Source organism: Emys orbicularis, chromosome 1, assembly GCF_028017835.1.
Source record: "Emys orbicularis isolate rEmyOrb1 chromosome 1, rEmyOrb1.hap1, whole genome shotgun sequence".
Classification (NCBI taxonomy): Eukaryota; Metazoa; Chordata; order Testudines; family Emydidae; genus Emys; species Emys orbicularis.
The window spans coordinates 336,045,805-336,058,023 of NC_088683.1; the positions used below are offsets into that span (position 1 = coordinate 336,045,805).

Here is a 12,219-nt window from a genome sequence, read left to right on the forward strand (position 1 = left end):
GGGGGCGTTCGCGGTGTTTTTGTTTTTTTTATTTTTTGCTCGGCGGAGCGGTGCTCGAGGGGTTCTTTTTTGTTTTGGCCAGGCAGCGAAGAGGGGGTGTTTTGGTGGCGCGGGCGGAGTCTTTGGCGGCGCGGCCCGGCGCTCCGGGGGGGGTTGGGCGGCCTGGCCCGGCACGGCGCTCCGGGGGTTTGGGCAGCCCGGTGCGGCGCTCGGGGGTTTGGGCAGCCCGGTGAGGGGCGCGGCGCTCGGGGGGGGGGAGGGGTTGGACGGCCCGGCGAGGCGCACGGAGGGGGGCGGGGGGTTTGGGCGGCGCGGCGCTCCGGGGGGCGGGGGTTTGGGCGGCGCGGCACTCCGGGGGTTTGGCCAGCCCGGCGCGATGCTCGGGGGGCGGGGGTTTGGGCGGCGCGGCACTCCGGGGGTTTGGCCAGCCCGGCGCGATGCTCGGGGGGCGGGGGTTTGGGCGGCGCGGCACTCCGGGGGTTTGGGTGGCCCGGGGAGGCGCTCAGGGGTCGGGGGGTTGGGCGGCCCGGCGCGGTGCTCCGGGGGTTTGGGCGGCCCGGCGTGGCGCTCCGGGGGTTTGGGCGGCCTGGCGAGGCACTCCGGGGGAGGGGGCCGGGGGTTTGGGCGGCGCGGCGCTCGGGGGGCGGGGGGTTGAGCGGCCCGGTGCTCCAGGGGTTTGGGCGGCCCGGCGCGGCGCTGGGGGGCAAAAAAAGTTAGAGCCGGCCCTGGCTGCAGATTAAGCCCATTACTACTTGTCCTACCTCCAGTGGAAGTTTTTATAACAACCCCTAATATATTTGAAAACTGTTACCAGGTTTCCACTTAGTCTTCTTTTCTACCTCTTTCCCTGCTAAGTAGAGGACCCATTTCACCCATCTTTCTCTTACTCCTAATGTATTTAATGTAGGGCTGTCGATTAATTGCAGTTAACTCACATAATTAACTAAAAAAAATTAATCACGATTAAAAAAATTAATCATGATTAACTGCAGTTTTAATCACACTGTTATGAATGTTTAGCATATCTGGCATGTATATATCTACAACAGTGCAATGCTAACACCTGTTCTCACTTTCAGGTGACACTGTAAACAAGAGGCGGCCAGCATTACCTCCTGCAAATGTAAACAAACTTGTTTGTCTGAGCGATTGACTGAACAAGAAAGAGGACTGAGTGGACCTGTAGGCTCTAAAGTTTTACATTGTTTTATTTTATAATGCAGTTATTAAGTGAATTGAAAAATACTATCTCTTTTGTTTTTACAGTGCAAATATTTATAATAAATTAAAGTGAGCACTGTACACTTTGTATTCTGTGTTGTAATAGAAATCATATATTTGAAAATGTGAAAAACATCCAAAAATGTTTATATAAATAGTATTCTATTATTAACAGAGCGATAAATAGCGATTAATCCTTTTAATCGTGTGACAGCCCTAATTTAAAGAGCCACTTCTTACTGCCTTTTATGTCCCTTGCTAGGTTTAACTCACTTGGTGCCTAAGCCTTTCTGATTTTGTTCCTGCATGCTTGTGTTATTCATTTGTACTCCTCTTTAGCAATTTGTCCATGTTTCCATTTTTTGTAGGATTCTTTTTTTAATTTCAGGTCATTTTATCTCATGGATCTTTTTGCTCACTTTCCCACTCCCTGGTCCCTCTCTCTTCATTTAGCAATGATCTCTGTCTCCCGCAAAATTTCCTCATTCTTGGGAACACAGCAGTTTTCCTGTAACTCTGTTTCATTGACTTTTCATGTAATTTCAAATCTTAGCTGAAAAGATCTTTGCCCCTTTTTGTATAATAATGATTACTTGATAATTTCACTCTCCCTCTGCAATTACCAATTTTTACTTAACTCTGGAATTGTATTATTTACAATTACTATTACAATTTCTAAAGCATTTAAAGTATTGCACAAGAAGAAAATATTTTTGTTTGGCATTTTATTCAATGATAGGTGTATTTTGTCTTGCAAATAATCTTTCATGCAAGCTTACAGTCTTAGGGTATGTCTACACTACGAGAGTAGTTCGATTTTACTTAAATCGAATATGTGGAATCGATATTACAAAGTCGAACGTGTGTATCCACACTAAGGACAGTAATTCGACTTTGTGAGTCCACACTAACGGGGCAAGCGTCGACATTGGAAGCGGTGCACTGTGGGCAGCTATCCCACAGTTCCTGCAGTCCCCGCTGCCCATTGGAATTCTGGGTCGAGCCCACAATGCCTTCTGGGGAAAAAAATGTGTTGAGGGTGGTTTTGGGTAACTCATCATCCAACCGTCACTCCCGCCATCCCTCCCTGAAAGCGCTGGCGGGCAATCAGTTCGCGCACTTTTCTGGTCAGTGCCAGCGCGGACGCCACAGCACTGCGAGCATGGAGCCCGCTGCGACCATCGCTACAGTTATGGCCGTTGTCAACACCTCGCACCTTATCATCCACCTTTTCCAGAGGCAGATGCTGAGAAATCGGGCGAGGAGGCTACGGCAGCGCGGTGAGGACATGAAGTCTGAGAGTGGCACAGACCTGTCACAAAGCACGGGACCCCACGCCGTGGACATCATGGTGGGAATGGGTCATGTTGATGCTGTGGAACGGCGATTCTGGGCCCGGGAAACAAGCACGGACTGGTGGGACCGCATAGTGCTGCAGGTCTGGGATGAATCACAGTGGCTGCAAAACTTTCGGATGCGGAAGGGAACTTTCCTGGAACTTTGTGAGTTGCTGTCCCCTGCCCTGAAGCGCAAGGACACCCGGATGCGAGAAGCCCTGAGTGTCCAGAAGCGAGTGGCCATAGCCCTCTGGAAGCTTGCAACGCCAGACAGCTACCGGTCAGTCGCGAACCACTTTGGCGTGGGCAAATCTACCGTGGGGGTTGTTGTGATGCAATTAGCCAACGCAATCGTTGAGGTACTGCTGTCAAAGGTAGTGACCCTGGGAAACGTGCAGGTCATCATAGATGGCTTCGCCGCGATGGGATTCCCAAACTGCGGTGGGGCTATAGATGGAACTCACATCCCTATCCTGGGACCGGACCACCAGGCCAGCCAGTACATTAACCGAAAGGGCTACTTTTCAATGGTGCTGCAAGCACTGGTGGACCATAGGGGACGTTTTACAAACATCAACGTCGGATGGCCGGGCAAGGTTCATGACGCTCATGTTTTCAGGAACTCTGGTCTGTGCGGCCGCCACCACTACCCCACCACTGACCGTGGACTCTGACGATGGGATATTGTCGACGGCCGCTTCCTCGGAGTTGTTAGCGGATGGGGAAGATGAGGAAGGAGATGAGGAGGACGAGGCAGTCGACAGCGCTTACAACGCTGATTTCCCAGACAGCCAGGGTCTCTTCATCACCCCCACAGAGATCCCCTACCAACCGTCCCCAGGCGTTAACCCTGACCCAGAATCAGGGGAAGGATCGGTCGGTACGTGTTTTAAACATGTAAACATTTATTTTGAACAGAACATTCATATTAACAGTGAGTTTTTCATGATTTGTTTGCCCTAGGCGCTTAACGTTTCAGTCCTTGGCAGTGCAACTACTGCAAAAAAATCGAACAATGTCCGGTTTATCATGATTGGTTTGCCCTAGGCGCTCTACTGTTTAGTCCTTGCCAGTGCAGCTACAGTAAAATTCGGTCTATATGTCCGGGGATAGAGCTGAAATCCTCATGGGACATCTCCATGAAGCTCTCCTGGAGGTAATTGGAAAGCCTTTGCATGAGGTTCCTTGGGAGAGCGGCCTTATTGTGTCCTCCGTAGTAGGAAACGTTTCCGCGCCAGGAGATCATCAAGTACTCCGGGATCATTGCCTTGCAGAGCAGGGCGGCATACGGCCCTGGTCTTTGCAGGCTTTCCCGAAGCATCCGTTCTTTCTCGGTCTCTGAAATCCTCATCAGAGTGATGTCGCTCATGGTGACCTGCTATGAATTAGGTAGGGGAATGTTAGTATTGGGACTGCTTGCCTGTTACTTTACAGAACTGTAACTGGCGGTTTACAGCCACGCGGTGGAGGCGGGAGAGGGGCAGCATACAGGGATCTTTCCCGGGGACAGCCGCGAGGGGGTGGGACAGGGGCAGAGTTCATGCTTGCCGGATTGCTGGCAGCAGGAACTGGCCAATGCTAGGAGCATTGCTTTGACCGTGAAAGGAGGCCAGTGCTATTATTAAAGTTTTAAGCAGCCACAAGTCTACGGCTTACCATGTCAGCCTGCTACCCAAATTCCGCTGTCCCGCCCCGCTTCTCTGATCTGCACTGCAAGACCCCAGGCCCTGAATGCGAAGGCCGATAATTCGACCTTGTCCTGAGTGCGCATGTGATAGGTGCTGTGCATGGTCTTGTTCACAGAGAAAGACTATGTTCTTTGTTCACCAAAAAAATTATCTTTCTGAGGAATTCACTCCCTTTTTCCCATCCCACAGCTGCAACTGTCTCCCGACCTACCCTGGCATCACACTCCCAGAGGCTGGCGCAGATTAGGCGTAGAAAGAAAAGGACGACATGTTCTCAGAACTTATGGGCTGCTCCCGAGCCGAGGCAGCCGACAGCGCTTGCAACGCCACCTAGGATGGAATGCAGTGCCTCGTGAAACAGCCACTGTGATTCATCCCAGACCTGCAGCACTATGCGGTCCCACCAGTCCGTGCTTGTTTCCCGGGCCCAGAATCGACGTTCCACAGCATCAACATGACCCATTCCCACCATGATGTCCACGGCGTGGGGTCCCGTGCTTTGTGACAGGTCTGTGCCACTCTCAGACTTCATGTCCTCACCGCGCTGCCGTAGCCTCCTCGCCCGATTTCTCAGCATCTGCCTCTGGAAAAGGTGGATGATAAGGTGCGAGGTGTTGACAACGGCCATAACTGCAGCGATGGTCGCAGCGGGCTCCATGCTCTGTCATGGCTTTTGAGATCTTCTCGTAGATCTTTGCATTCCGTCTTTTCGATCGCAGCTCGGAAAGCACAGACTCATCGCCCCACACAGCGATCAGATCCAAGACTTCCCAATCAGTCCATGCTGGGGCCCTCTTTCTATTCTGCGATTGCACGGCCATCTCTGCTGGAGAGCTCTGCATCGTTGCCAGTGCTGCTGAGCTCGCCACGCTGTCCAAACAGGAAATGAGATTCAAACTGCCCAGACAGGAAAAGGAATTAAAATTTTCCCGGGGCTTTTCCTGTGTGGCTGGTCAGAGCATCCGAGCTCGGACTGCTGTCCAGAGCGTCAACAGAGTGGTGCACTGTGGGATAGCTCCCGGAGCTATTACCGTCGATTTCCATCCACACCTAGCCTAATTCGACATGGCCATGTCGAATTTAGCGCTACTCCCCTCGTTGGGGAGGAGTACAGAAGTCGAATTTAAGAGACCTCTATGTCGAACTAAATAGATTCGTTGTGTGGACGGGTGCAGGGTTAATTCGATTTAACGCTGCTAAATTCGACATAACCTCCTAGTGTAGACCAGGCCATAGAGTTTAAAGCCAGAAGAGATCACCAGATCATCTAGTCCAACCTCCTGTATATCAGAGGCCACCACCACCACCTAGCACCCACACACTAAACTCAGCAACCAAATTTAGATAAAAACATTACAGCCCATAGGAAAATAGACTATTATGTACCACAGCAGAGAACAGGAGGGACTGAGAAGCATCAGTGCCCGAGGCCCATGCAATAGCATAGAATTGATTAAGTGAGATATACCCAGATAATCTCAGCAAGTGATCCACACACTGCAGATGAAGGCAAAAAACCCCTAAGGTCACTGCCTATCTGCCCTGGGGGAAAAATCGTTACTGACCCTAGATATGGTCATCAGTTAGATCCAGCACATGGGAGCAAGCATAGCCAGCTAAGCACCTGAGAAAGGAAATTCTCAGTGCCACATATGAGTGTACAGACAGAAACAGTACATACAACAAAACTCTTCTCTATAGTGTTTGGGGTGTCAAAAAAATCCTAGATTGTTTGGCAAACAGTGCTTATTTGTGTTCCATTAAACATGATTTTCAACTGCTAGCCAGACAAAAATCAAAAGTAATTTACCAGATATGTGATGAAGACTGCTGTGATAAACTCAGGACAGACAGCTGCAAGGGGCGGGGGGGCAGGGTAGAAAACAGTCTCAGAGGGTTAAAAGGCCCTCCTCCCTATCAACTGAGGAGGAGTAACTACAGGTCAATCAAGTTCAGCTGAGAAGGGGTTACCAGAGAATCAATTAGGATCAGCTGAGAGGGAGTTACCTGAGGTCAATTAGGATCAGCTGATTCCAACTAATGGCTGCCTGAGACCTTTTAAAACCCTCCCCTGTTGGGAGAAGGAGAGAGAGAAGGAATCCTGCTGCCAGTAGGTTAGGAGTAGCAAGACAGTGAGCCTCACCAGGAGGGGAGGCTGCATTCCCTCCCATAAGGGAGGAAAAACAAGCTAAAAAGAGTGGTGGAGAGAAGGAATGGACTTCCGCTGTGCCACCAAGAGGGACTATATTACCCAAGCCTGTCTCGCCAAGGCTAAAAGCAGCTGAGGCTGGTGAGACTGAGAAGGTGCCTTGCCACACTGCCTAGTAAGTAGCCTCCCTTTGGCCTAACTGGGAAAAATTGGTCAAGACATTTATTGGAGTATCCTCTTTTGCTCCCTTAGACTGTTCCATGTAGGTCAAACCTTGTATTGCGGGTTGGTGCATAAGTAATGTTATGCATAAGGGAAATCGCACAGTTTCCTTGGCTGTCATTTATTTCCAATTACTTTTAAAAAATAAAAACATTTTAAAAAAGCTGTATTAGTGTATCACACATTAGTGTGAAACTGAAATTGTAAGCCTTCATTCATCTAAGTAGACCTTACTTAAATGAGTATTCCATAGATGTCAATAGGGTGCAGAGCCCCTGTGGCCGCTCCAGTGCCTAGGAGCTGGACATGCCAGCTGCTTCCAGTAGCTGTGCGGCGCCAGAGCAGGCAGGGAGCTGCCTTACCCCCACTGCGCCACTGACTGGACTTTTAGCGGTTGAAAAATGGACACTTGGCAACCCTAATTCAAACACAGAACCATCACAAAATACACACATGTACAATTCATAACAAACACAGTCAAATGCAAAAACTTTACATCCACCCCAGCCAAATAACATTATGTGATTAAAAGACATAGGTGTAGTTTGAAAATCCAAAAGGAAAGAGGATATTAGAGTTAGGATTTTGCATTTCAATGCTGTTGCCAGGAATTGGATGTATGTGTTTTGAGTAATTCTATTTAAGAACTGAAAATGAGTTTATTGTGCATTTGCAAAGTCCGTGAATGAGTTTTGGTAGCAAAAAAATCATAGAATCCTAGAAAAACAGGGCAGGAAGGGACCTCAAGAGATTGCCTAGTCCAGCCCCTGGTGCTGAGGCTGCCCAAGACCATCCCTGTCAGGTGTCGTCTAACCTCCAGTGATGGGGATTCCACAACTTCCCTTGGAAGCCTATTCCAGTTCTTAACTAACTTTATAGTTAGAATGATTTTACTAATATCTAACCTAAATCTCCCTGTCTGAAGATTAAGCCAATTATTTCTTGTCCTACTTTCACTGGACATGGAGAACAACTGATCACTCTCTTTATAACCGTCTTTAAGATATTTGAAGACTGTTACTATGTCCCCCCAGTCATATTAGGAAAAACTTTTTCACTAGGAGGGTGGTGAAGCACTGGAATGGGTTACCTACGGAGGTAGTGGAATCTCCTTCCTTAGAGGTTTTTAAGGTCAGACTAGACAAAGCCCTGGCTGGGATGATTTAGTTGGGAATTGGTCCTGCTTTGAGCAGGGGGTTGGACTAGATGACCTCCTGAGATCCCTTCCAACCCTGACATTCTATGATCTTTTCTCAAGCCTAAACATGCCCGGGTACCCTGAAATGGACACACTACTCCACTGATATCTCACCAGGGCAGAGAAAAGTGGGATAATTACTTCCCATGTCTTACATAAAAGACTCCTGTTAATACACCCCAGAATATTACCCTTTTTTGCAATTGCATCCCATTGTTGGTTCGCTCATATTCAATTTGTGATCCACCCAGATTCTTTTCAACAGTACTATCACCTAACCATCCCCTGTTGTAGAGGCACATTTGATTTGTGCTACTCACAACAACCATCCTGCATAAGTATCAACCTTTTGAGTTTTATTCTGCTAACCAATCCATTATTAGTAGAGGGATGTCTCTCTCTCAGCATTCTTGCACTTGATTTTTAACTCCAGCAGATGGCTGTGTGTGTGTGTGTGTGTGTATATATATATATATATATATATATATATATATATATGCAGGAGTATGGGTGACTAGAACCCACAGAACTTATCTGAGAACAGCATCTAGAGAATAATTCCTCATATGCTTAAAACAGCTCTAGGTTAAACAATTTTGCTTTCTAAAAGATCATACACAGAGGTATTTCATGGATTAGGAGTTGCATGTTTAGTCCTGAGACATCATTTAGAATACAGTATTCATAATAAATGTTGGGATTTGTTATAAGTTTGAATTAGAGTATCTTTCAAGACAATTAAGATTCCCAAGATATTGATCAAGTATTTGAAAAAAATATATACCTTAATATAAACATGACTAAAAAAACCCTCTAGTATGAAAAAGTTAGGAAGTGCTATGCTAAAATATACAAAAACACTGACATATCTGTTACATGAATAATGTAATTAAAAAGAAAACCCAGAACTTTTAATTGTCCATGTGTCATGTAAATATTAGCATAAACAATAATGTAAAATTGCATCTATTTATTTCACTGTTGTGTACAGTGTTTTCAGATATTACATTTTTGAATATAACATACTGTATATGTAAATGATTTTTTTAAGTGCTTGGCAGGTGAAAACTATCAGACTTTTGAAACTCTAAGAAAAATCCTTTCCCTCCCCTAGAGTGATCACAACAATTTTCATATAGTCATAACTAGTATCACAATTAATTCAGTATTAGTGAGTGGTAGTGAGGTGATTTGCCAGTTTCATGCAAAAGAGCATTGTGTGTAATGTTTATATGTTTGAAGGCAATACAGATCTAGGGCCAGATTCATCAGTATGCTCTTGCTTGCTCAGGCTGATTGTGCTGTAAACCCATTTTAGCTGGCCAGCTAACCGATGTTTATAGCTCCTGCACTTCAGGTGTGATTCAAAATAGTCAGAGTATACTGGTGAATCTGGCCCCTAATCTTTTCCCAGATTATAGAAATAAATCAAGTTAAGATAGATCTAAAAGATAGCATTATTTACAACTTCAATCATGACTTTTTAAAAAAATTTCTAATTCCTTACAGGAACTACCGTTCTGTACTATGGCAATATTACACAGAAAAATCAGTGTCAGTGCTCTACAAGCATTTCATTTACATACATCTCAAATAAATTTTAATAATTATACCTTAAAGAACTTGAGACACATGGGAGATGAGTGGGGAAGAGTTGCACAAAGAGTCAGTGGTTTCTTAATTATAATTGCAATGTTTTAAAATCTAAAATAATCTCTACTAGATGCCACAGAAAATGAGCAGATGGAGTTTGAGACTTACACATTTTACTGTAGGTTTCAAAGCCACATAGGAGATCTGATTCACAAACGTTGGGACTGTGCAGTCACATCAATATGAAGAAAAGATTGACAGTGAAGATGATTATCATCCTGAATGTGGACTTTATCCCTAATCCAACTGTATGTATTTCTCATTATACTACTTATTTCAAATACATTTTACATTATTGTTGTAGTGTCCCATTATTAAAAAAAAAAATCTTAAAAATTATGTACTTCTGAAGAGAAATAGTCTTTTTAACAAGCTGTTTTCTTACCTGATTAAGTTTCTTCCATAAGTTGAGAACAGGAGAAAGCTCATTAGACCAGATTTCTCTGTCAAATTTGCAGCCAGCAGTTACTGACCTGCTCAGGATTCGAAGCTGTGAAATGACCTGAAAAATGAGAAGATAATGTAAGGGGAAGGCCATATATATGCAAATCTTGAACAGGATTAGAAATAAGAGAAATAAACACAAATTTCCTCCTTTATAAAAATACAATACAGAAGCAAATGAACTGAAATTTGTCCAGACTACAATTTTGTGTACAATTAATTAATATTGTGATCTAAGCCAAACACAAGTCATCCCTAGACCCAGTACTACTAATTATTTGAGCCCTATTCATTTAAAAAAAAAAATCTTGGCATTGTCCTTACCTCTGTCACATTCCTAGTGTCCAGTTAGAAACTTATACACTAATGAGGTTTGTAATTAATTAAAGCTTCTCTTTTTCCTAAAATATACAACAAGGTTCAAAATTCTGACCTTAACAGAGCTCTGTCTGTACAAATGAAGGCACAACTCTTAGGTATGCACATCTCTGAAGGGACATAAAGTCAGTTAAAACTCATTTATTCTTATTTCGCAGTTGGACTCTGTTGTTTACTTAGCTACCCACGCCTGCTCAAACTATTCTCCATTTATTTTAAGGAAAGAAAAAAATAAAAATGTTTATGATAATATGGATGATGAACTGGAGTTATAATTTAGCACAGTAATAATGTAATGGAGCTCTAGGAAATTCAGCCTTAGTCCTTCTGTGTTTGTAAATATCCAGGGTGAACTCTTGGTCCTACTGAAGTCAATAGCAGAACACACATGAACGTCAGTGGGGCCAATATTTCATCCCAACGTTCAGGATTCTTCACTTTTACAGCACAGCTGTTGAATTCCCTTTAAAGATATTTTTGTAATTAATCTTCCTCGATGGCAATGCAGTATGCCTCTGACACTACACGTAAGGTAACAGATTTGCTGAATATGCCAAATAGTCTTCTGTTGATATGTTAGTTTAGACAGTCAATTCCTTTATTGTTTCCAAATCATGTGATTCTTGTTTTGTTTGACTTCAAATAACTAAAGTTTGTAATAAAAAGTACATTAATCTTTCAAAAGGATTGGACTATTTAATTGTTATGCATTCACAATCATGCACTTGAAGTCAAGTTGTTTCTGCATTTTTGATTGATTTTCTAATCTTGAAAAATGTGTAATGATGCAGTGTTTCATTTTCTTTTGTTTCCCTGATAAATTATTTTCATTTGCTTTGGCTGAACCAAAACATCAGCATCTAATTTATCAGCCTTGCTGCAGCATGAGGCATCATTAATTGGTAGAGCATGGAAGTGTTGTTTTAACTTTTAAAATATTGACTATCATTTATTCTTGTTTTAAATTTGCCAAACATGACAGAAAATGAGTAAGAACTTCAGAGAAACATACACAGAGTGGCAAAGGCTTCATATTATGTTTTTAATTAGGCTAAAAAAGGCTTTAAATTTTTGTGGAAAATTCACCATTTTATTTAATGTTAATGTTTTATTTCCTCAAAATTTTGAAGTAAAGTAAATCAAAACAACATATCCTTTTGGACTGTACAGTAGAGAGCATAAACGAGGAAAAATTGTTTGTTTCATTATTACCTTGATAAGGAATTGTAACAACACAAAGTCCTAAGGAACATTGTTATCTGACTTGGGTCAGAGAATGTCACAATAAAATACATTGGTCCTGATCCTGCATCTTATAGTGGAAAAGAGACTTTTACTCAGGCACAGAAGTCTGCCTGCGAAAAGCACACTACAATGCTCACCTCTTACTGCTTGCCTACATTTAATACTTAGGGTAAATGGCTTGATTAAATGTATCTGAAAAAGTACAGAACTGAAAACTATCACTTTGTTCTTAATTCTTTTAACTGAAATTATCAATATGTTTTCAAATTCAAGGAATATGTACCTAACCAAGAAAAACTTATTTAATTAAATATTCTTGAAAATTGTCTGTTCCTATTTTTCATCACTTCCATCTTTACAGGAATTCCCTATTTTTGCTAATTTGCTTCCTTAACATTGACTAGAGATTATTTTATTCTCTAGTCTTTTAACACCAACACCCTTAAAAGATGCTTTGGAATGTCTAGTTAATTTTATTATAACAGAAAAGATTCTTGTTTAACTCAGCCAAACTGATTTTTTTCTGACTACAGTAAAGGCTGTTTTATCTGGCATGTAGGGGAAACGTGCAGAAAAAATAGCAAATATGGCAGGCAACCAGCATGGCTTAACAGAGAAATCTTCGGTGAGCTTAAACACAAAAAGGAAGCTTACAAGAAGTGGAAACTTAGAGAGATGACAAGG

At 43.6% G+C, this 12,219-nt stretch overlaps 1 protein-coding gene across 1 annotated transcript in view; it reads right to left on the reverse strand.

The window, feature by feature from the left end:
- Positions 1-12,219, reverse strand: part of DYNC2H1 (dynein cytoplasmic 2 heavy chain 1) — a 370,096-nt gene that overhangs the window by 66,202 nt on the left and 291,675 nt on the right. The window contains exon 83 of the mRNA XM_065405465.1: positions 9,854-9,970. Coding sequence (XP_065261537.1) covers positions 9,854-9,970 — 117 coding nt within the window. The remainder of the gene's footprint in view (positions 1-9,853; positions 9,971-12,219) is intronic.